Source organism: Mustela erminea, chromosome 7, assembly GCF_009829155.1.
Source record: "Mustela erminea isolate mMusErm1 chromosome 7, mMusErm1.Pri, whole genome shotgun sequence".
Lineage (NCBI taxonomy): Eukaryota > Metazoa > Chordata > Mammalia > Carnivora > Mustelidae > Mustela > Mustela erminea.
This window is the reverse complement of record NC_045620.1, coordinates 29,736,009-29,760,580: the sequence shown is the minus strand read 5'-3', so window position 1 is coordinate 29,760,580 and position 24,572 is coordinate 29,736,009. Positions and strand designations below refer to the sequence as shown.

The window sequence follows — 24,572 nt, the reverse complement described above, 5'->3', positions numbered from 1 at the left end:
CTAGCCCCAAAAGAAGTATGCAAGCTAGGTATTTTAAGCCTGGGTATAACTCACTAGGCTTCAGATGGGGATGGGGTCTTCTCCCTAGGCCAGACAGAAGTCTTAGGGAGGGAGTTCTGTTTGGGATGTTTGCGACAGAGACAACAGCACCCCCTTCTGGTCAGTTCCCAGAGCGGCGCAGAGCAGAAAGCACTCTCCCCTTTTTGAACCCAGCCCCTCTCCACTACGCTGTTGAGGTCCCCTCTTGTGAGGTACCAACAGGCTATACCTTCACCTTAAGCATAAACGCTTTATTGTCACCTAGGGTTCTGAGGCAGGTGGGGCAGATGCATGTCATGGGTGGGCAGGGAATGTCCCAATGGCACTTTGAGTTGATGGCAGAGCCAGGATCAGCCCTTATTTCTCCTTCTGTCTCCCTACAGCCCCCCAACCCCTACTGCTCTTTGATGACTGGGACAGGGTGCAACTGGGTCGGTCATTCATGGGCTGCCCTTGGGGCCTTCTTAGATGAATTAATCTGTCCTGAAGGAAGGTTCCCCCCAGCCAGCATCCCCCACATCCTCTCATAAGTGCCTTCATCCTGCATCCTCCTCTTTAGCCTGTTAATTGAGAAAGTTTAAAAATTACCAGTCACACTTGGTCAGTACCACACCCAGGAAAGTCCTCTATCCCTGTGTTACTTGTGCCAGTCTCCAGCCATTTTTCTGCCCCATAGAGGTTCTCCACCCAGTGCCCTGTGCTGGCTGAGCTTATCAGTCCATGCACTGGGCCCTTCAGGCCCAAGCCCTGCATATCCTCCATCCTCCTGCTGCCCATCCCGCAGCGGCCCTGCTCTGCCTCTCCCAGCTGCCTCCACCTCCCACCCCACTACCCACCCCGCCCCCCCCCCCCCCCCAGTTCAGGCCAGGACTTGGTCTTCTGGTGCATTCTGCCTTCGGGGTCACCCCTTATGGGCGCACCATCTTACAAACCTCTTCTGACTCCTTGATCTCAGCCCTTGCTTGGCAGGGCTCTAAAGCCTTCCAGTCAGCGGCCCCGGGCCCAAATCCAAAGCGAGAGTCTGTCCCCACCCATCCTGCGACCTCAGCTCCCCGGACAGGAGGGCGGGGGGGAGGGGGCAGGCGCTGACTTCAGAACCAGCAGCTCTGTCCGCCGCAAACATACACCCCAGACCCCCAATCGCAAGAGGGCGGGGCCTGGCATGGGGTCGGGCTGGCACCACGCCCTCAGTTGGAAAGAAAGTCGATGGCGGCACGCACGGAGCGGTTGGTGCTGACGTCGACGGCGGTGACCTTGATCTCGGTGTCGCCAAACTGCATGGCGGCGCGGATCTCGCGGCGGCCGGAGGACGTGCCGTCGGCGGCGGGCTCCAGCTCGAGGCTGAGCGCGCCACACTTGCGCACGCCTGGGTCGGTGATGAAGCGCGCGTCCTCGGCGGCGCAGCAGTACAGGTTGATGAGCACGCGCCGCTGGCCTGGCCGCGCGGGACAGTAGCTGCGCCGCACCTCCTCGCCCAGGGCTACCGACTGCTCGGCGGCCACAAAGCGCTCGAAGACGTCAGTGCACCAGCGGCGGCCGTCGCGGACCAGCAGTTTTTCGGGCGGGTGGCGCCCGGCCACAAAGCGGTTGAGCACACCCACGCCGTAGGTGAGCGGCGAGCGGCGCACGCGCACCACGCCCGGCGCCTGCCCGAACAGCACCGCGCCCTTGAGGATGGTGAGGCCCACGTCGTGCGGGACCACCACGCGCAGCCCGCGGGGGCCCAGCGCCGTCTGCACCGCGTGCTGCAGCACAGCGGACTCCGCGAAGCCGCCCACCAGGAACAGCAGCTTCACGCCCTGCACCTCTGGCCGCGCCAGCAGCGCCTCTGCGGGAGGGGGCAGGGTGGGGTACAGAGAAGAGGGAACGCGGGGTGAGAGCGAGCCCCAGCCTCGGCGGAGGCCGCCGCGGTGGCCACAGGCACCTCCCCTCCGCCATCCCGTACCCGGATGACAACTAGACACTAGCTCCTACACCCTCAAACGGTAGCCGCGTTCTGGGGAACATGGAGCGTTTTCATTGAGTGCTTTGGGCAGTCGTCACGGGCTCTGCTTCTCCCATCACTTCGTGGAGGGCGACAAGGATGTGCATTTGCGTGTACTAAGTGCTCCTGCCGACTGTGCACGTCTCTAGATACTTGAGGTCATTTAAATCCCTGGGATGACACTTTTGGGAACCCGGTACTATTACCCCATTTTATAAACAAGGAAACGAGGCACCTGACCTCGGTCAGAGAAGAGACTACACACATCATCCCACCTAGTTCTTAATACCCACTACAGTGTGTCCTCCAGGTGTTTCAGATGATTCTGGGTCTCATTTCAGTGTACGGGTGTGTGGAGGCTTCCAGGCATTATCACGAACTGCAATCATTCCTGCATCTGAGCGTGAATGTCAGGGTTAGTGGAGGACTCAGGCAGGCACTCACCTATATGCTGGATGATCCCACTGACCGTGGGCTGAAAGAGCTCGTTCATGGCCTCGCAAGACATCCTGAGCATCCCCTGTGAGGACCATTTCACGAAGTTCACGCTGTTGGTGAAGGGGGCACAGGCTTATCGGTGGGGGTCTGGGGTTCTACCCCTGCTCCAGGCCAATGTGCCTGGGTGCTGACTGCATAGTGTGTGTCCTCCCAGCCCCACTCCCCCAGGGGCTTTAGCCGCCTGCCTGGTCCAGTTCCAGGCATGAAGTCCCAGGAGAGGAGCCTCCCTTTGTCTCTGGGCAGAAGAACTAAGGCACACTGGCTGGTACCGTGTGTGTGTGTGTGTGTGTGTGTGTGTGTGTGTGTGTGCGCCGCGCGTGCCTGTGTCCCCTGTGGTGCGGGGAGGAGAAAGATGTCAGCCCTTCCGCCGGGGCTCAAGATTCCTGTCCCAGTTCCCGCCATGGATTCTAGCTGGGATGTTCATGCCCCTCTCCTGCTGTCCACTGGCAAGAAATGCGCGCGGGGCAGTGGGGGCAGACTCCCACTGTCCTCTGGGGCCCACGTCCTCCCTTGTGGGGGCCTACCCCACCGGCAAACCCTGCTTGAGTCTGTGGTCCTCAAACCCACCTGCTCCGGCGCAGGGCTGTCTCCACGTTGTGGCCTCGCTGTTTGCGGTAGAAGTCGATGAAGGAGAAAGGCAGCGAGATGTTGAGCGCCCCTGCACGGTGCGGGCCTGCAGTGCGTTTGCGGGCCTCGAAGGCGATGGTTAGATCCACCCAGGCTGCTGGCCGTTGCCTTTTGAAGGTGGTGATGAAGTCCTCGCCGAAGATGCGGCCCAGCAGCTGCTCAAAGGCCAGATCCACGCCCACCGCACCATAGGGACCACCTGGCGTCAGCAGGAGTAAAGAGGGGGGCATCAGCGCAGACTCCACCGCCCAGGGGGCGCAGGGGGGCTTGGGCACACTGGGTATAAAGGGTGCTGCTGGCTGGCTACTCACCAGATGCCTTGTAGAGCTCCTTGAGGGTGCCATGTGGCTGCTCCAGCTGGTGCACGGTCAGGTCCACCGTGCCTCCTCCGCAGTCTGCCACCACGTAGCGGTCTCCTGCGGCACGGAGCATGAGCATACACTCCCGGCCTGCTTTGCACCCTCAACTCTGCCTCTCTTCCAGATTCACCCCAGCACCCAGCACCCAGCTCCCAGCCCTGCCCCAGCCCTGCCCCAGCCCAGAGCCTTGCCTGCAGGGAGGATGAGGGGGTGGTTGTAAGGGGCTTCCAGTGCTTGAACCTTAGGCCACCAGGTAGGGGCACCAGGTTTTGGGGGAAAGTGTTTCCAGGACTCTGCAACCATCCGCGGAAAATGCCAAGAAGTGGGAGTTAGGGGGGTGGCTGAGTGGGGTGGGGCTGCAGGTGACAGTGAGGTTAGATGCAGCTGATGGAGGAGGAGGGGTGGGAATTTTAGGGTCTGACACCCACTTCGCGAATGTTTCCTTGCCCCCTATCAGTATGTGTTCCCCACAGGAACCAAGAAACGTCCCTCGGTCCTTCCTTCCCCACCTGCTTGCATCTCTGCCCACAGCTCTCCAACGCCAGACTCCACCAGGAAGGTGCGGCTGTGGCGGGAACGGCGCAGCTGCTCACGGGCTGGGGGTCAAGGTACAGCAGGACGGTGGGGTTAGAAGGAGGTGCCTCAGCTACCATGCTTGGCCCCCGTCCTCTCACCAGCACCCTCCACGAGCATCTGGACCAGCCAGTTCTGAAACTCCTGCTCTACTCCTAACTAGGGGAAGGCAATGCTGAACCTTGAGAGGTCCAGAAAAACCCTATGGGGTAAACTCAGGTGCTGTGACCAATAGCTGAGGGGAAGTATTTCTGGCTGCAGGACATTCCCTTAATGCAGGCTGGCTCACAGCAGTGCAAGATTGGGGTTAGGACAGTTTGGAGGATCTTGTGTGGCCAGGGGAGGAGGTCCTGAGGGGTCCAGGGGGGTCATGGGAGATGGCATCTGGGAGAGTGACTAAGATTGATCCTAGCTATCTCAGTGCCCAGTGCAGGCACTGGAGCCTGAGCATAGTAGCAGGAGCTCAGGGCTATTGTGGGGGGAAGGGGGATGACAGTTGATGTACTAGGATGGGAAAGGTGACTGGTTCAGGGGCTGTTGAAACTCTTGAAGACCACCTTGGATTAGAGTGGGGGCTGGCTTTCTCCTTTGTTAGTACCTGAGCACCCCTCAGGACAGATGGTTTCCCCTACCTTCAGATTCAGGACTGGGGCTGAGTCCTACCCTCCTCAGACAATGATCTCCTAGGGCAAGGTGAAATCTCTGTCCTCCGATTGGACTCCCCCAGGTCAAGGCTGTGCCTCCTCCCTCAGACTGAATTCCACCAGAGATGTTTCTGTCCTCTCAGACTGGGCTGGAGAGGGTTGGGGCAGGGGGGTGGGGGGGAAGGTTGTCTCTTCTTCATGTCAGACATGGCTGAGCCTTTGGCCTCAGTGTCCCTCTGACCCTCCCAGGGCAAATGTCATACCATTGGTCAGTGCCCCTGGGGGCAGCTCACCCTGCCGGAAGCTGGAATCGATGGAGCGGCGTTCACCCAGGCGTCCACTGCCCGGAGCCCGGCTGCTTAGGTCCAAGAGCTGGTGTAGACGCAGCTTGCGGCAGTAGACAGAGGCAGCCTCTGGCTCCAGGGCGATGAGTAGTTGCTCTGCATCCTCCCTGGACACCAGGCCAGCCTGGGGATTGGTGGGGGGCGGGCAGGGCCAGGGAATACCGTGGGCCAGGTGTCACACCTAAGATGGCACCTCTGGGCAGCAGCCAGAGCCTGTGGATCTCCCAGTTCCTCCCCATCACATCCCACCCATGGTAGGCCTCTCAGGCCCCTCCATGCCACTCAAACTTGGAGCTGCCTCACAGCTACCCTGTGACCAGCCTGGGGAGGGGCACAGCCACAGCCGAGAATACCATGGCGTTGCCCAGCAGGAAGAGACCCAAGACAGTGAAAACCTAGAGCACCTGGGATCTGCCTCTCCAAGCTGCCCAAGGTGGCCCAGGCTGCAGCAAGGTCCCCCTCACAGGTGCAGGCTTAGCCAGCTGAGCACTGGCTGAGGGTGTTAGCTCAGACCCCAGCACAGTGGGTATGGGTATGGGGGTATAACGACCAGACGGTGTGTGTGTGGGGGGGTGGTTCCCCTTTGGCTCACTGAACCATTTTCCTTCACCAGGCTGGTGCCAGACAGTAGCCACAGGACTCCCCACTCCCAGGAGAACTCTGATCTAGGCACCAGGAGACAATCAAACAGTGAAATTGCAGGCACCAGGACGGGCCCGCTGAGGGGAGAAAAACACTTGGGATCTGTTATTTCCTGTATCAGGACAGGGGATCCCTGTGGGAAGTACTTTAGGGTTTTGTGGGATTCCCTGGATTCTGACGAGGTGGGGGTTGGGGATGGGTGGGTGTAGAGACTTCCTGCCCAGGGTCAGCCCTTCCTGAACTGGCAGCCAGGGAACGGTGTGGGAGGAAGCAGGGTGGATAAACTGGCAGAGGGCACGAGGGTGGGGGGTGTTTATTCTGGCTGGGCACAGCTTTGCTTTCATCCTGGTCTCTGCAGGGGGGATGCCCACTGCCTCAGGGTTAGCTCCTTCCGGTGACCTGGTGCCTGGGCATGCCTGGCCAACAGATGTGTGAGGGTTGAGGGTTCTGGTATTTTCCAGGGGGTGTACCAACAGGCCTTTTAGAGGTCCTGGGGCATCTTCCTGAGGGCCCAGGGGGAGGACCAAGCAATAAGTCTTGCTCTGGAAGGCTGTGCTCCCCTTCTTCCCCACCCCATCTCACTGGAGGTGGGGGGACTTGAATTGTGCACCACCTCCCATTCTCCAGATCTTTGGGCATCTTACGGTAGGAAGCCCAGCGAGCATTGGTCCAAATCACCTCCCTCCATAGCTGGCGGCTCCTGTGTCCCAGGGCCCCCTTCTCTGGAGAACTGCCCTCAGCTGAATGGAAACCACTCCCTTGGAGAACTTTCTCCCACACCTCAAGGAACCAACGACAGGCTGATAGGGATGCATGAAAAGCCAGCCACCTTGCCTCACCGTGGTCAGCTGCTGGGTACAGTTCTTCCTCCAGTGCTCTCCATGGGATCAGGCTGAGGCTAGACTCCGGTTGAGACCACATTCCTGCTCAACTCTTTCTCCTGTCCATTTCCCTCACTCTTGCTCCTGAGAGCTCTTTTCCAATACACCCCATGCACAAGAACCCCTATCTTGGGCTCTGCTTCTAGGAAACCTGACTTAAGACACAGGTTAAGCCGGCCTGGGCTGTGCCTCTCGTCCCTCTGCTCTCTGTTCCTGCAGGCTCACACCCTTTCTGGTAGCAACAACCCTCCAAAATGCCCAGGAGGGGAAGGCCAGAGGTCTTTATGCAATGACTGGTTCAGGGTTGTGTGTAAAGGACGGTCTTGGGGGCCTCCCTGGACCCCTCCCGAGTGACTGCCCCCTGCTCTGCCTGCCCATGCTCACCAGGTAGGCAGCCTCACGCATGAACTGCTTGGCGGGCTGTTTCCAGATGGCGGGGACTGTCAACACCCAACGCACAGTGTCCTTCTCTGGCAGCGATGGGCACTGCTCCCTCAGCTCCTGGAGTAGGAGGGGGCAGTGAGGGGTTCACTGGCTTGGGTTAAGGAGGTTTCTTCAGCCTTCTTTGTATGGGATCTGGAGGAGCTAATCATGCCTCAGGAAGGACTTCCCAGCTGAACTGGAAGAATTCCTAACGCCCCCCTCCCCAACACCTGTACATCCCATGCAGTCTCCATCAGACGGAAAGGCAGGGGCTGGAGATGATGGCTTCTGAGCCCTGATGTTTAGGCTGAGAGGAGACAATGGACCTAGGGGTCCGTGCCCCGGTGGGGAGGGATGGGGTCGCAGCGCACCTGAAGGGCATGCTCCTTGAAGAAGCGCAGGGCGTGGGCGAACACCTCCAGGGCAGGCATTTTCTTTCCATTCACAGCCTCTAGCTGAGTCTTCAGGGTGAGATCCTGGCAGGGACACCGGCAATTCGGCAGAAGGCCATAGCTCTGCCCCCACTTCCTGACGACCTCTCTCTCTGAAAATCACCCCCATTTCCTGCTGCTTCGCCTCTAGAGCGTCCCCGCTAATCACACATTAGTTCTGTCTCCAGCCCCTCTTGTCAGCACCGCCTCTCCTCTAATCCTAGCCCCACCCCGGCCCCGTCCCCACTGGTTCCCAAGCTCCGCCCCCTCATCCTCGCCTCTTCTTTTACCTTGCTCCCCTTCCGTAAGCCCCTCCCTTTCCACGCTTGGCCCCGCCTCCCTGGCTGGGGCGGCCCCGAGCCAGGATGTGCCTTACAGTAGCGCTGTGGATCTTCATCTTGAACTTCTCGAAGTAGAGCCAGTCTCGTGCCTCCTCAGGGTCCAGATCGTGGTAGTAATCGCGGGCGGTGTAGCCAAAACTGTGAAAGGCGCCCTCCGGGGTCAAAAGCAGGCAGGTGGGGGTCTTCTGGTGGGCCACTCCTGGGTCCCCGCCCTCCCATTTTCTGTGGAGACACAGGGCTGTCAGTGTGGTCAGAGAAACCCTCCCTTCGTGGGGTTGGGTACTGGCTTGGGGATGAGCTATGCGACCTTGGGCAGGCCACCTAGCCTTCCTAAGGTTCAGTCTTCTTACACGTAATATGGAAATAATAATAGTACCTACCTCTTAGGGTTCTTGTGAAGATGGTGCTGGGCATCCAGTTAAATCTCCATAAATGGTGTTCATGGGATCCACCCTATCCTGCTTCCTCCCATGAGGTACACCTTTGGACTTCGCCTCCCCATACTCTTAAGCAGAAGCAAGCCATCATCTACCTGCCTAGGTCTGGCCTCCTCATGGACCCCTAGAGGACCCCAGCAGAGGCTTTCTCCCAGCCAGACTATTCGCCCTCCTCCAGGCTGTCTTCCACGGCCAAGCTCCTTCAAGGCATTAATCATTCCTATCTGACCCACCTCGGCAGCTACACCCCAGCTGTACCTCCAGCAGTACCCTAAAACCTGAAACAGATTCCAAACCTACCTATCTGCAGGTGCCATCTGGATCTCCACCCAGAACTCCCTGTCTAGTTCATCGGCCTGGCAACTTCTTTCTCCCCTTCCTCTGCCTTCTCAGAGGCCCTGACACCTCTAGGCCAAGCTTATCCCTGCAGGCTTTAGGGGAAGGAACTGGGAATCCAGGCAGAAGGAACAGTATGTGCAAAAGTTTAGAGGTGTGAATGATCTGGGAGAATCAGCTATAGGTTCTATGCAGTCAAAGAAAATCCAGGAATGTTAAAGTCAGCTAAGGAAAAGAGTCAAATGCCATGTCTGAATTCTGTCTTGATGGTTCTTAAGTAGAAGAATGAATATTCTTAGATTCTTAGATTCATCTGCCATTAGAAAGGTCCCTGGTTGATATTTGTGGTGGGAGCAGTGGTGACCACTGTTCAGCTGCTGGTACACAGCTTTTTGATCATGCCCAGGGCCTACACACCCTTGCAGAGACTGGCCAGGGCATGATAGCCCAGATCAAGGCTCAAGCAGACTTGTTGGAGGGCACCTCCAAGGAGATCAAGTCCTGTTCCTGGCAGGCACAACTCAGAAGATGAAGCTTCCAGGGCCAGTGTCGGGTGGAGGCTCTGACCACTCTGGAGTAGAAGTGATGGATGGAAGGAACGATCCATATGCTTGGAGGGAAATTCTGTGGTTCCCTGGGCTGTGCTGGGAGAGTATGAGGGAAGACCCAAAGTGGCCAAACAGGAGAAAAAGAAGACAGGACAGGCCAAGCAGTGGGTGTAGAACTGCTGCTTTGTTAATGCTTTGCCCACCTTTGACCAGAAGAAGGGCCCCAGTGCCAACTCTGAAGTCCTTAATCCTGGCTTTCGCTAATAAAGCCACTTAGCCAGTCAAAGAGAGAGAGAAAGAAGAAAAAGGAAGGTCACAGTCCCCACGTGGCAACAGCTTGGAGGGGAGGAAAAATGGAGAAGGAATACCAGAGAGAAGGATATTTATTGCTCCCATCCAGGTGAGAGAGGGTGAGGCTGAACTTAGGGTTGGTGGCCATGGAAAGAAGTGACTGGGTGTTCCAGAGATATTAGGAAGATAGAGATTACAGGTCTCGGTGGCTGGTAGGGGTGGAGAGGCAAGCCAAGATGTCCTCCAGTTACTTCCAGTGACTGTCCCCTCCACAAGACAGAGGGACAGTGTCCTTCCTTGGTCCTCAGCCCCAGCATGGAATCCAGCATGGCCTCAGTCACTTACGGGATGCCCTGCAGCTCCTAGAGGGCTGTACGTGCCCGGAACCTGTGTGGCCTTGTGTGGAGGTGGATGGAGCAGAGAAAGGGGAGGACGGTTCCTGTGCATACAACACAGGTCGGCTGTATCTGTGAGGAAGCGACCCTTACGTTTGTCTCTCCATCCACCCTGCCATCTACCCTCCCCGGTCCAGGGGAAGCCCCTCAGCTCCCCTGTCCCAGTGTGGGTTAGAGCTTTGGGGTCTTCTAGAAAGCTCTTCCACCTATTGGCTGCAGCTACACTAAGACACATTCAAAGGATCAGGGTTTTGAGGCCTGGAGGGGAGTGTCAAAAAATGGAGCGTTTGGGGGAACGTGGGTGGCTCCGTTGTTACGTCTGCCTTTGGCTCAGGTCATGATCCCAAGGTCCTGGGATAGAGCTCCACATCGGACTCCCTGCTGGAGGGAAGCCTGCTCCTCCCTCTCGCACTCTCCCTGCTTGTGTTCCCTCTCTAACTATGTCTCTCTCTCTCGCTCACTCAAATAAATAAAATCTTTTAAAAAATGTATTGCTCAAATAAAGCTCAGCTACATCAGAATGGGTTCTTTGCACATCTTCCCAGCAACTGTGTGACCTGTTACCTCAGTGACCCCTCTGATCCTTCACGTCTTTGACCTCCACTGAGGGGCTCACCCTAGCAATCTGCCTGTCTCCCACACACACATCCCAGCACAGGTGTTTGAGGAAGGCTAGTCATCACAGCACTTTTTGTAATAGTGAACGATCGGGGGAAGAAGCCTCTTAAAACCATCAACAGAAAAATGGGCGAATTATGACACACCCGTACTGTGGGATACTAGGCAACTATTAAAAGAAATTGTGCCTTCAACAGAAGCTGATACAGAGAACAGGCATGTCAACCAAGATGCATGCTCAGAGCCCAAGGGAGCTTGAGCCCAAGGTGGCTGCCTTGTTTGTGTTGTTTGCTTGGTGCCTTTTCTTCTTCCTTTTTAATGAAAAAATAATGCAGGTGGATTTGAAAGCAAAAGAAAGAAAAAAAGAAAGAGGGAAAGGAAAGGAAAAGAAAAGAAAAGAGAAATGAAATGAAATTGTGGCTTTATGTGTTGACACAAAACATCTACAAAATAATGTTGGAAGTTTAAAGTAAGGCAAGTTGTAGGATATCCCACTTTTATTTATTTAAGGTTTTATTTATTTATTAGACACAGAGAGAGAGAGAGACCACAAGTAGGCAGAGAGGCAGGCAGAGAGAGAGGGGGAGGCAGGCCTTCTGCTGAGCAGAGAGCCCGATGTGGGGATCGATCCCAGGATCTGAGATCATGACCTGAGGTGAAGGCAGAGGCTTAACCCACTGAGCCACCCAGGCACCCCTCCCACTTTTATTTAAAAAAATACATGTATATGTATATATGCGTGTGTACTAGGGATGGAGGGAGCTCTGGGCAGACTCCATGTGGTCCTCAGTGACAGTCCTTCTGAGACCAGGCCCAGCCCCAGGACTGAGGACCCCTGACCCCATCTCCCAGCCCAGCCACCCTCACCTCATCATGTGGATGGCTTCAGGATCACTGGCGAAGCTGAAAGCATAGCCACTGGAGGTGGTGCCAAAGTCGATGGCCACCACCACGGAGAAGGGAGCGTGCTGGGGGGCCCGGGTCTCGGGCTTCTGTGAGGGCAAGACCCAGAGTCAGGCAGCAGCCAAGGGCTGCGTGCCCGAGCCCCTCCTCTTTTCTGGCTGTGTTCCCGACTGGCGCTGCCTCCAGTTACCTGCCCGGGCTCCCCTCCCCTCCCCAGGCTCCAGGCTGAGCCCTGAAGCTGCCAACTACGCAGAATCCCAAGGCCTCTCCGGTTGCCCTCTGCAGCTCAGGGCTTAAGCTCCTGCTTTCCTCTTTGGGTTCCCGCCTGCCCTCTGCCTGGCCGGCCTGACCCCACCCCCAGCTCACATCTTCTCAGGGCAGCTCCAGTAACACACGGACCTGTGTATATTTGACCCCCCAGATGTCTGTGGCCACAGTGAGACAACCAGACTCTGTCGGTTTTATGGCAGAGGAGAAAGGCCAGGGCACAGGCCCACTGCGGTTCCTTCCCTCTCCCAGGCCAGGCCTGGGCTCCTGAGAACAAGGCAATCCCCAGGCTGGATCATTAGGCGGAGGCCATCCTGGGTGGGGTGACCCAGGGAGTTCGAGGGAGGGTTACATCCTGGATACTTCAAGCTAGTAGTTTCCAAACTAATTTTTAGCAATGTGTCTTGTCTCTCCCAGATATAACTTGTATTCAGGGAGGGCTGTGGTCGACAGGAGGGGGAGCTACTCTAGGAGGCCGAGTGCTCTAAGGACCTGAAGTCACTAGAGGCTCAGAAGTCCCCCAGCCCTAGGGAGGCTCTGGTCCACAGATGGCATTCTGGAGCAGGGCTGTTTGGGTGGAAGTTACGTGGGGCTCACCAGAGTAGAACTGTTACCCCTACAGTCCTAGGTCACCAGAGGCTAACTCTTCTGGGGGGGATATGAATGGAGTGTGCAGGGGTTAAGAGGCATGGTGCCACCCCCAGCCCAGCCAGGGCCCTGCCAGGCCTCTGCCAAACACCAGGACTTGTTCTCTGGAGCACGCCCATCTCCATAGCACCCAGGCCACCCACCACCGGGAGCCCTGCTCCCAAGCTTACTGGAGACTGCGAGGGTGTGAGTGGGGCAATGCCACAGCTTTCCTGGGTTCTTGGGGAGCCGGGCGGGCTAGGCACAGGGGACCGCTCGGGGCTGGAGCCTGCAAAGAGAGGGCAAGTCACTCTAGCACAATCAGGGTAGGGACGGGTGGCCAGGCCCTGGGAGGTTCTCCATCAGTCCTTGCTGGACTGAGGCAAGGGACACCCTGCAGGAGAAGGGGGACTAGTGGGGGAGGGGAGGAAGGACAAGACTGAGGCAGGGGCAGGCTAACAGTTTGTTATCCATCTGAGGTGACCTTCCCCTGCAGGGTAACCCATACCTCACCTAGTGTCTTCCCCAGCATCCCTCAGACACAGCAGGGGAGGGAAGAGACAGAAAAGCACTATGGGGGATGGTGGGGGGGGAACCTGAGTCCAGAGACAGAAGGGCAGTAGAGATGGGGTGGGTGGAATCCTGGGGTGGAGGGTAGAGAAACCAGAAAAGGTGGGGAACTGCAGATGGAACTGAGGCCGAGGTGGGGCTCCTCCGCTCCCCAATAGAGTTTGGCCAAATGGTTCTGATCAGGACCCGAGGGAATCTGCCTCCCTCTCTTCCACCCTCCCTCCCTCCACTAAGGGCCAAGCATAGGCCCAGCTGGCTGCTTGGTCAGGATCGAGAAGGGGAATGGTACTTCCCATGGCCCAGCCCTGAGCTGGGGGGTGTCCACAACACTAGGAAGTTGGATTCTGAGCCTCCCTTCCCCATGACACACAGGAACGTGGAGCCGGCATTTGGGGGAAGGAGGCCCCACTGAAACCCTCTCACAGGCTCAGGACCAAGCTGGATCTTTGCTGGGAGGGAGCAGAGAAGCTCCAGAAGGCAGCCCAGAGCTTGGCTTGGAGGATCAGGCAGCTTAAGGGCCTGCCTGGCTGGTCATTCCCTAGGTGTGGGCTGGTGGTGCCTCATCACCACACTGGGCCCTGAGAAGGCCCCTGCCCGGGGTACTGGGGCGCCCTGAGATTCGGGTGTGGGGACAGGAAGGCTGGCCCGGGAGGCTGACAGGGTCTGGTGTGAAGACCCGTGGACATGTTGAACTGGTCTGGCAGGCTTCAGGCTGAGCCAGGCCTGGGGCCTATGTTTCTTCAGCAGCTGTCCTGCCTTGTGCCCTACTAGGTCCCCACTCTCCCTGGTGTTGGGGTACCCCAGGAACATATGTGAGGCATGAGGGGACTCGAAGTGCCTGGCCAGGGCCAGAGTCTGTCTTGAGGTGTCGGAAGGTTCTCCCAGGGCTCCTTTTTTCTAGGTGGCAGGTCCAGGCTTGGGCCCTGCCAGCAGCCCCAGCTTGAGGGGCCGAGCTGCTGTGGCTTGAGCCTGGGAAGGGAGGCAGGAAGGAAGGCCCAGCCCGCCAGGTCTTTGTTAGTGGACTTCCTGAGGAGTGTCCCTTCTGCCTCCTGGCCTCCCACCCCTGCAGAGAATGTAGAGCCTGCTCCCAGGCCAGGCCGCAGGCCACTGCAGGCATATACATGCAGAATTCCATGCGTGCAAAACCACCTGCCAATACACACGCTCTCACACGAGGCCCTGCACACAGAGACCTGCCCGCAGGAAGACACAGACACACACACTCATACCAGGTCCCGGGTACACAGACCCCCCTCAAGACACCCACACTCATATAGTCCTGGGAAGAAACCCCCCACCGTGCACACACACACTCAAAGACACACACTTACGTACACAGCCCTGTGTGCACCAACCTTTCTGCACACACACACTTGCTCAGCAATCTCTTCTGGGAGAGGCACCCATGGGCAGACCAGGGGTGGGTCTCAGTGCCAGGGTGAGTGGGGTGGTGGGTCAGGGCCAGGGTTGGGCCGGGGGGAGGGGAGACTTACCGATGTACAGCCCCTGCAGACCCATGTCTGGGACCGCCAGCATCTTTGCAGGCCTGGGACTGTGAGCAGGAACAGACAAACAGAATGGCATTTATTTGTTCCCTTGTTTCCTCCCTGAATGCTTATTTATTTTCTTTGCTTGCTTTTGGCTGAAGTTCTTTGAAGCGAGTCCCAGGCATCGTGTTGTTTCACCTATAAATTCTTTAATATGTCTCTCCAACAGATAAAGATTTTTAAAAACAGGGTCACCACACCGACCTCACGTTTAATAGTATGAACAGTAATTTCTCAGACTCATCTAACGTTCAGTCCCACAGTCCCCGCTTGTCTCAGAAAACATCTCAACAGCGGCTTTGTTGGAATCAGGTTGTTCCTGCATGTTTTCAAGTGCCCACTCTGTGCCAGGTGCTGGCGGACATCTGCGACCCAGAGAGACACTGCTGCTGCCCCAGAGGCCCACAGCCTGGTGGGGAGACGGATAAGGGTCAGAGAATCACCCAAGTGCATTTGAGGTTACAAACGATGCTGTCAAGGTCACAGCTGGATATAAACCAGGCAGAAAGGCTTGGTAAGGCTGGAGAGAGAGGCTGGGCTAGGCTGGGCTGGGCTGATCCTGTAGGCAGGCCCTTGGGGATCCTATTTCATTTATTTATTTACTTTTATTTTTGAAGATTTTATTTATTTATTTGAGAAAAAGAGAGAGAGAGCACACGTGAGCAGGGGGAAGGGGCAGAGGGAGAGGGAGAAGCAGACGCCCCTGCAGAGCAGGGAGCCCAAGGAGCTGAGCTCCACCCCAGGACCCTGAGATCACGACCTGAGCTAAAGGCAGACAGACAGCTGAGCCATCCAGGCAGCTCTTGGGCTCCCTATTTTAGATCTGGTTTTATATGAAGGGCAACACCAAATCTGGAAAGGTCTGAAGTAGCAGAGTAGAGATGGCAGTGTGACCTGCATTTTACAAAGCCTCCCAGGCTATAGGGAGGGTGCAGATCACAGCAGCTGGCAGGGAAGCAGAAGCCCCATCAGGGCTCCAGGCAACAGAAGATGGTGGTGGCTGTGTGTCTTGAGACAGAGGTGGAGTTCTGAAGATAGAGGGTAAAAGTTAGAGGTTAAGGTTAAGTTAGAGGGTAAAATCAACAGGGCTGGGTGCCTGGGTGGCTCAGTGGGTTAAGCTTCTGCCTTTGTTCAGGTTGTGGTCTCTGGGTCCTGGGATCGAGCTCTGCATCACGCTCTTTGCTTGGCAGGGAGCCTGCTTCCCCTCCTCTATCTCTGCTTGCCTCTCTGCCTACTTGTGATCTCTCTCTCTCTGTGTGTCAAATAAATAAATAAAAACCTAAAAAAAAACAAAAAACCCAACAGGGCTGACAGCAGATGGCCAGACTGGATATGGGGGTTTTTGCGAAGAAGCAGGTGTCAAGGGTGACGTTGTCCGACTGGAGCTCGGAGGTGGACAGTGAGGTGGAGAATACTGGAGAAGGTGGGACTGGCAGGGGCCAGGGGCAGAGTTCTGGGTGCAGTTTTGCAACCGTGGAGAGAATAGCCTAAGGGGCCGGCTGGTGTATGATGCAAGCTCAGAGAAAGCTGAGATGGAGAGGCGCCTTTGGGAGTCTTGGTTCCCGGGGGGGCCTGGTGAGGAGTCGTGCGGGAAGAGAAGGGAGCACCAGCACAGAAGGTTGGCTGGGGGAAGGCGGGCTGCCCAAGGAGTCCAGATGCCTGCTATGGTTTCAGGAAGATCTCAGATCTAAGAGATGTGCATGAAATTAGATGCCTTTAGAGGTTATTTGATGAGTCTCGAAACACCTGTTTTAATGGCCCAGGGCCAGCATTTTGGCAGAACGATGGAAATGAGGTACAAGTCAAGGGAGCCTAGGCAAGAAGCGAGCAGAGCTAAGGAGAACACAGTGGGCACTTACAAGAAACTTGGCTGAGATCAGGAGCTGGTGGGAGGACAGTAGCTAGAGGAACAGAAAGCTAGAGGAGGGGGGGATGGGTTTTCATTTTCCTTTTTAAGATGGGAGGAACCTGAGTTTGTGTCTGTGAAGTTCTAGGGGCTGGGCTGGAGGCAGCAGCATTGCAGCCCCTGCATTGCAATCAGAAATGCAGAACCTTAGGTCCTGCCCAAGAACTAACGAGTCAGAACTTGCATTTTAACAAGATCCTCCGTGGTTCTGGGCACATTCGAGTTTGAGAGGTGCCCCTTGATGTGTCCCTGGGCCAGTCATCACCCATGCCACTATCCTCACCTGTGGACCTGGCAGTCCCCCCAGATTAAGGTGAGGCTGCTCAGAGCCCACTCCCTCTCTGTAGTCAGTGGTCTGATCAGGAGATTTGCTAATAGAACACAAGCAGACACAGATCTGGACGCCATGACATGTAAGCACACACATGAACATGCATGTGCACGCCCTTGCTCACACACAGTTGACACAGCCCAGCCCCAGGGCAGACGGACACTCAGGCATATCCAGAATATTCCCCCATGGCCAGCACCACAGAAATTTCCAGACACCTACAGTCGTGCTGCCACACTGTTGCGGCACATGTTGGAGGCCCAGGAATGCCTGTTTGTGGGCACTCAGAGTTGCAGGGTGGTGCTCAGAAAAGGGAGAGCAAATAGTGGGCATGGGTATGAGCCCTGAGAGCCAGACACAGGCTCAGCTCAGGGGAAGGGAGTGGTGTGCGGGAGGAGGTTCTCCCCAGCCCTAGCAGCTGATTGTGCGTGTCTTCCCAACTCTGCACTGATTGACAGCACCTGGGAAACTTAAAACCAGCCACGATGGAAGCATTTACACCACTGAAATTGGCAAACACTATATATCAGGTTTTTCTCCCTCTGAGAGAGTTGACAGTAAAACATTCACCAGCGCACACGTGGCTAGATCAAGGCCACAAGGGAGAAGCCCTATGTATGCCTGTCTCGATTCTTCAGCAAATACTAAGCATTTCTTTGTTTGTGTCAGGCTCTGTGCTAAGTGGTTGAATGAATGAATGGCTTTTCTGGACCAACGCTATTGTTTTTGGAGGAGAATCAATCTAGAACCACCAGGACAAAAAGACTCTGGAGTCATCACTCTAAGCTGGATTCCATGTCCAAACTGTGTGCTACAATCCTCCAGCTATCTGAAGCTGCCTGTTCCAATTATCTCCCATCTCTGAGTATGTGAACACAGAGTGCCCCTCCTCGGGGGTCTCAGGGTAGGCAAGGGCCTATTACGGCATCTGGTCAGAGTACATCATGTCACCTCTCTGTGCTTCAGTGTCTATCCTATAAAATGGGTCACACAAGGGCTTGTTAAGACTGACAAGTTCTGGGGCACTGAGTAGCTCCGTTGGTTAAGCGTCTGCCTTCAGTGCAGGTCATGATTCTGGGGTTGTGGGATCGAGCCCCGCATCTGGCTCCCTGCTCAGCAGAGACCCTGCTTCTCTCTCTCCCTCTACTGCTCTCCTGCTTGTGCATGCCCTCTCTGTCAATCAATTAATAAAATCTTAAAAAAAAAAAAAGTGACAAGTCCAGGTAAGGAAGGTGGTTGATAAAGGCAGGACTTGGACAGATGAGAGCAGTTGTTCTTTTCCTGCATAGTATAGATTCTAAATTTTCTCTTGTTGTAAGTTTTGGTCTTTAAAAAAAAAAGATTTTATTTATTTATTTGAGAGAGAGAGATAATGAGAGAGAGCATGGTGGGATGGGGGCGGGTGACAGGGAGACGGAGAAGCAGGATTAGCAGGCTCGTGGAGCAGGGAATCTGACACAGGGCTTGATCCCAGCACCCTGGGAATCATGATCCGAGCCCAAGGCAGACACTTAACACTTACCTGATGAAGCCACCCAGGTGCCCCAGAAATTTTGGTCTTATTGAGACTTATTCTAATCATTCTGAGTTCTTTAGCGAGGGAGGGAGGACTTGAATCCCTCTATGTTAGAGGAGGATCCTGATGATTCTTTGAGAGATGGAGGTAGAAGGGGGCGGCAGCCTTATGTGTCTTTGGGATACCTCCCCACCATGCATACACACCCAGAAACATTTAAGGACAGTGCTAATCATGAGGCACTCTGAGTGGGACTCGGAGAGGCACTCTAATCATGAGTGCTAATCAGGACAACACTCGTTCCCCAAAGCTAGGACTGGGCAGTAGCCATAGCTGGAGATGGGGCAAAGTAGACCCCCACCCCAGGGGCCCACTAATTTCAGACTGGTGATGCTTAGGGGTTTGAGCATAACTGGGTAGGGCAGTTTGATTTACACAGAAAGTAACTTCATTTCCTGGCAACAAGCACAGACTAAACTCTGGCCCTAGCCTGACCCCTACCCTGCTCACAGACATCCCCTTCACCCTCCTATGGACTGACCCCTAGCCCCTGGCTTCATATTGCTCTCTCATCTCGAGCTTCATATTGACGCCTGGCCCTGACTTCTACCCAATAGGTATGACCTATCTTTCACCCGGGGCCAGGACAGGGTGTGGCTCAGTCCAAGAACTCGGAAACTGAGACTCCCATTCCAGAATGCTTCCCAGACTCACAAAAGCGAAGGACTTTGGGCCTGATGGAGAATATTCTCCAAGAATCTCTTCCTGGAGAGGGGAAATTAAGGCTGGATACTTATGTCCCCAAAGAGCACTGAGGGTACATGGTGTTGCTGGATTTCAGCGCTCCACACATACCTGTCCTCTGCCCATGAGGACAAAGAGCCCACCCAGATCTTTACAGTACCCCTCTCTCCCCTGCACGCTTCCCTTCACTAGACCCTGCCTCTCCCGTCCACTGTTTTCTGCTCAATATCCTGCCAGCTCTTTAACGGAACAGGACCCTGTCAGCAGGCAGAGAGGCCACAGGCATTTCTCCCAAGCCACAGACTAGACCAACCAGGGCCAAGAACCGACAAATGAGAAATGGCACCCAAAGGGCTGCCCTAGTCTGTCTGTGGAAAGGAACCCTCAAGGAGAGGGACCATGAGGAGCCTGTGGGGTAGGGGGGCTGCCTCCTGGGCTGGGGCAGGGGGAGGCATAAATGGCCTCGCACGGGCCCCTCCCTGTCCTCAGCTTTTTCCCCCCATACATCCTGCCCCACCCCCATTGGGTCCTTATCACCGCAGCAGTCAGTTCACAAATCGGTTCACAAACAACCTCTGTCCGGCAGAGCCCACTGAAGCCCCTCCCATCCTCTGCCCACCAGTACCCCCTCACCTCCCTTACCTTCTAGGGCTCCAGGGCTGCACTTGGTCTCACAGGGAGACCATATTTTAGAGCTCACTCCTTCCCAGTCTCTCTGCCCCGCAGGAGCTTGCTTTACAAACTGTGTCCACTGCCCAGACATGGAGCCCAGACGCCTGGCCACCTGGGCCCCCCAGCCGGCCTCACAGAAAGAAACCAGAGGTCCCTGTGCCGAGGCCTGCCCACAGTCAGGAACTGCAGCATCCTGGCCACTGTGCCACTCCGAGCTTCCCGGACCATAGGCCCTAGGAACCCCCTTCCTCGACCAGGTGACCCCCCCCCCCAACCCCAGGTCTCCACGTCTGGCGTAGGCATTGTATCCTCCACAAACTGGCTTACTGGAGCAGACCTCCCAGCTCCCAAACCCCGCCCCTACCGGGGCACAGGGGTCTACTCAGCCCCCCAACCTCCGCAGAGCCGGTGTGGGGTCCCGACGCCAGGGTGGGAGCCCACCATCGCCGCTCCAACTGCTATTCTGAACCCGCAGCCCCACTGGAGAGAACGGCTTGAAGGATCTGTCCCCAGCCCGGCTGCCCAGGGTTAGGAAGTCTTTCGGGGGGCGGGGGGCCCTCAGCCGACAGTACCTAGCCACCTAGCCGCCGTTCTCCTCTGGGAGCCCCCCCTCCCCCGCTCAGAACTCACCTCCGCCCTCCCGACAGCTCGACCTCCGTCCAGCCGCCTCGATCCCGGGCCCGCAGCCCGTGGTTGTGCCCCGCCGCGGCGGCCGCTGCCCTCGACGTGCGCCCAGCCCGCGCCTCCGGCTCGCCCCGCGCCGCCCACCCCGGCCGCCGCCCCCTCCCCCAGGCCGGATGGCCGCGCGCTCCCTGCCCAGATGTGCGAGGCCGGGGCGGGGCCTGCCTGCGCGGGCCTCTCCGAGGGGCCCACCCCGGCCCCGCGTCGCGGCCCCTCCCTGCGCCCCTCCAGCGCCCCGCCGCTGCGCCTCCCCACCCCGCCCAGCCCGCAGCCCCGGGGGTGGGAGGGAAGGGTGAGGAGGGGAGGTGGAGGGAGGGAAGAGGAATTCCAGACCCCTCGTCGGCCTCCTGCTGCCGGCAGGCGGCGGAGGGGCTCCCCCTCCCCTCCCCAAAGGGCCCACCTCGGGGCTCAGCTCAGGCCAGCGCAGCTCGAAACCCCCGAGCCTAGCCGCTGGTGAGGGAGGGTCCTGGCCCCAGACCCCTCCCGTCCCCTGGCCCAGACTCCTTTCAGTCCCCAGCCCATCCTACTCTCCTCCTCGCCCCTCCCTCCCCCCAGCCCTAGCCAGGTCTCCAAGGGTCAGACAGAAAAGGCGGAATCCAAGGTGAGGTCAGCCCCTTGGGCCCCAGGCTGGGGCCTAGCTCTGTCCTTGATGAAGCTTGGAGCATTGAGGAAGAGTTCTTGAAGGCTGGGGCCCCATTTCTGGCAGGGGGCTCACTGGGAACTCACCCAGCCTCCTCAAAGAGCACCCAGCCCCTTTCCTTAGAGCACTCACAGCCTTCCTGTCCTAACCAGGCCCTGGGTGGGGGTCGGGGAGGGGAGATGCTCAGACATGGCTCCAAACAGGGGTTTGCCAGATGGAGACCCCTCTCAGCTAAGCCCCTCTAAGGCAGCTAATTTACCTTGCCCTCCATCACCTCCTGGTTCTGGAGGGCCTAGGCCTGGCCCACTGCCCATCTTTAAAAGCTCGTCAGCTAAAGGGCCACATTTCCTGGGCTTGTTGCCCTTCTTATCCAGGGCACTGCCCTGGAGCACCCCTGCAGCAAGGCCGGGGTTGGGGTGTGCTGCACCAGAGGGCCCGGGTTGTCTGTAGCTAGTCAGTAAGCCAGCAAAGCATCCAATCAGCAGCCTCCACTGGCTGCTCCGGGGAGTGTGTGTGTCTGCGAGTGTGAGTGTGGCTCTGGATGCCAGTGACTCCATGTTCATGTGTTAAGTGCGTCTCTTGGGACGTCTGTGTGACTGTGTCTTTGTGTCTGTGTATATGATAGATGTGTGTCTTTGTGCATGTGTTTGGACTTGTCTGGGTGTGTGACGGGTGTGTGATGGGGGCTGTCAGCCCTTCATGTCATTCCAGGGTTAAACAAAGCCTGGGAGGGCCGAAGTGGCTGCAGGGGAGTATATGGGGACAAGGCAAAGGGTCTGGCCCCTCCAACGCAGCCTGTCTCTCCTTTTCCTTTGCCCTTCCACTGTGCTTTCATTCCCTCCCGACCTGGAGCTCTACCTATTGGCTCATCTCTGAGGGCTTCACTCTGAGCAGGAGTAAGAAGACTCATGGTAAGGGGTTCTCAACCCTCAGCATCCTCCCACTTGGCAGCCTTCTGTCCCCACCCCACCCCCCATTTCAGGCCCTCTCAGTCTGACTTGGGACTCACAGGCCCCACCCTTGGGCAGCTTCCAGACTAACAGAAGAGAAGGACAGCAAATAATCCCAGTGAATCCTCAAATTCGAGAATGTTCGACTCAGTTGCCAGCAGGTTTGGGCCCAGGAGGTCATGCACAGGGATCCTGCAGAGCCCCTGCCTTTACCACCCTCTCTCTGTGCCCTTGCAACACCCTCCTCTCCCCTCCAAGGGCCACTGTGGTCCCACCCACTGACCTCACCGGCTTTCTGCTTCTCCCGGGGTGGGGAAGCTGGAGGAAGGCTCAGCCTCTGAGAGTATCCTCCCAGGAGCAGCCTGTCTCCAGGCCAGGCTTTCCCACTCTGACCTTGGCTCATCTCTCGAGGATGCCCTGCCCTTCCAGCCCATTTCTATGGTGCAAGTGAAGGTCGTTCTCCAAAGTGCAAGCCTGGCTCCACCTCTTCATCACTTATATTCTCTGGGACTCCCTATTACCTACAGGAGAAGATCCAAGTGATCCAAGGTGTGGACGGCCCTTGGTTGACCTCTCAAGCTCTCCTTCCCAGACCTAACCTCCAGCCTCCTCTCCAGCCCTTTGAACACAAGCTCCAGACCTCTGTTCCCTGGACCAGGCCCCTAGCCCTGACCTGCTCAGCAACATTCTCCGTTCCCTTGAGCCCTCGGAAAGAAACTGGCCCCTTGGACCCTGCTGTGGGTGCTGTGTCAGTTGGGAGAGGCCCCAGCCCTGGTGATCACTAGGGGTCTCTCAGGAAAATGCGGGGTTGAGAAGGCAGAAGCAGGGCTCTCCTTTTCCAGTGCCCACATCCTGGCCCAATGTGGCAGACCAGCAGGAAGTTTCAGCCCAGGGCGTCTCAGTCTCCCCTCCCTCCTGCCCAGGCCCGGCTACTTGCTCTGCCCCAGCTCACACCGCCCCCCTCCCCCCACCATGCACAAATACACACCTGTAGGGAGGGCAGGTGCCTGTAGACTTATTCACCAGTAGACTTTGTTGACTGAACCCCACAGTGTGCTGGTGCCTAGCTGGCTAGCTTACCCTGCCACCAAACACGTGGCAACAGGGCCCTCCATCCTCATTGTACAGAAGAGAAACTGAGGTTTCTGGGAGAACTGGGCACTGCCCCATTCGGACCCAGCAATGGCCTCAGGACCTATGTCCTTTGCCTTGTCCCATGCTGCAGGAGGCTGGCAGGGGAGGATGGTACTTAGGCACCCAGAGGCGGCTCCCTGACGGTTGTCCGGCCCTGCCTGCCCCTTCCTGGGCACAGGAGGGCTCCTGGGACAGAGGCCTCTCGAGTGTTCCTCTACCAGATTCCTGAGGTACAAGCTTCCTTCCAGGAATTACTCCGCCTGCTCCCACCCAGCTGCACTTCCTCTCTGTGGCCCACAGCCACATCACTTTCCTTATCCTAGATGGGAGTGTGGGAGGCCTGGCCTGTGGCCAGCCTTGGTAACACCCTACCTCCACTGTCATATGGGCAGATGGCACCTCTTTTTTCATAAAAAGAAAGCCCTGGGGTCGCAGCTTCCTGCTGAGCCTCTCCAGCATCCTGCCCCCAAAGGACACCCAAAGGACCAGAATCGGCCCCTCTTCTGGAACTCTGCACTAACACTGTCCCGCTTGCAGCCCCTTCTCCAGTGTGATGTTATTAGGGTTCCCAGCAGGAACATCAGGAAGACTTCTTAGAGGAGGTGACCTCTGATCTGAGCCCTGAAGGATGACTGAGAGTTATCCATGAGGAAAAGTGGGAAGGACATTCCAGGAGGAGGAAATGGTGCAACTAAAGGCAAAGAGGGCAGGGTTCTGTGAGGGAACAGAAAAGGACCAAGACTCGAAGGGACCAGGACATGCTGGGGGGAAGATAATACCTCCATGTCAGCCATGTTAAGCTGGAGGAGACAGTGAAGCTGCCTCCTCCCCGGATATCTATTTTCTTGTTCTTAACTAAATAATCTTCTCTTTTTAGCCATGCACATGGCCACTCAGCCTAAAGAAGAGATATCCCAGCCTTCCTTGGGGCTAGGCATAGTCACGTAACTAAGTTCTGGATCATGAGACAGAAGAAGAAGCGTTATATGGTGTCTTCCAGGCTTTAAATGCTGGTGGGTGCCTGTTGTTCCTTGTTCTTTGTTCTGCTTTTCTCTAACCCACTGCCTGGAATATTGATGGGATGACTGGAGTGCAAACCACCATTTTGGAACATAAGTTTCTGGTGTAACAGAATAGTGCCCTGCAGAGAGATAGGCACTTGAGCAGTATTCCCATGACAGCCTCAGACTGTGCATATCCAGATGTTTAATGCGTGGTAGAGCATATGACTGCAGATGTTTAATGCGGAAGAAAGAAACCCTTTTGTGGAGGACGCTGTGTTTTCAGGCTCTGTTACCCACAGCAGGATGTAATACTATCTGATTCGCCCCCAAAGAGAAATGTTGACTAGGCAGTTGGTGTATAGATCTGGAGCTCAGAGCCGAGTTTTGGGTTGCGGGTAGAAATTTGGCAGTCGCCCTCATGGAGATGGTAATTGAAGCCACGAGAGTGGATGAGATCACCCAGGCAGGGTATGCAGTGTGAAAGAGAAGGGTAGAAGGCTTCCCAGGAGGCAGCCCACCCCACCCTTTTGCCCACAAAAGATGACCCTGGCTGTGTGTCTCAGTGTCATCCACCCCCTTCCCAACATCACATGAGGAAGGTTCTGCCTCTCGGAAGACTTTTTTTTTTTTTTTTTTTTTTTTGTTATGCAGAGTCAGGATGGAAGGGCG

At 56.6% G+C, this 24,572-nt stretch overlaps 1 protein-coding gene across 4 annotated transcripts; it reads right to left on the bottom strand.

The window, feature by feature from the left end:
• Nucleotides 1-269: 269 nt before the first annotated feature.
• Nucleotides 270-23,053, bottom strand: HSPA12B (heat shock protein family A (Hsp70) member 12B). Of its 4 annotated transcripts, none has more exons than XM_032351292.1 (13): nucleotides 20,125-20,224; nucleotides 14,272-14,330; nucleotides 12,400-12,497; nucleotides 11,279-11,403; nucleotides 7,822-8,008; nucleotides 7,386-7,490; nucleotides 6,976-7,092; nucleotides 5,018-5,192; nucleotides 4,017-4,103; nucleotides 3,460-3,564; nucleotides 3,089-3,347; nucleotides 2,468-2,571; nucleotides 270-1,867 (listed from the first exon to the last, which is right to left on the bottom strand). In XM_032351292.1, exons 2-13 carry the CDS (start codon nucleotides 14,312-14,314, stop codon nucleotides 1,227-1,229), a joined length of 2,046 nt encoding a protein of 681 aa, XP_032207183.1. In that variant the 5' UTR covers nucleotides 14,315-14,330; nucleotides 20,125-20,224; the 3' UTR covers nucleotides 270-1,226. The 4 variants fall into 4 exon arrangements, with proteins under 4 accessions (XP_032207183.1, XP_032207186.1, XP_032207184.1 ...); XM_032351293.1 differs by lacking the exon at nucleotides 20,125-20,224 and adding an exon at nucleotides 22,754-23,053 and having other exon boundaries at nucleotides 1,227-1,867; XM_032351295.1 differs by lacking the exons at nucleotides 11,279-11,403; nucleotides 20,125-20,224 and adding an exon at nucleotides 21,075-21,393.
• Between the last annotated feature and the right edge of the window lie 1,519 nt (nucleotides 23,054-24,572).

Coding starts and splice junctions, on each gene's coding strand:
- HSPA12B (XM_032351295.1), bottom strand. CDS start 21,378: ATGAACATGGAGTCACTGGCATCCAGAGCCACACTCACACTCGCAGAC. Junction 3,565..4,016: donor GTGGGCAGAGATGCAAGCAG/GTGGGGAAGGAA, acceptor TCCGTGCCGCAG/GAGACCGCTACGTGGTGGCA. Junction 2,572..3,088: donor ACAGCCCTGCGCCGGAGCAG/GTGGGTTTGAGG, acceptor CTTCACCAACAG/CGTGAACTTCGTGAAATGGT.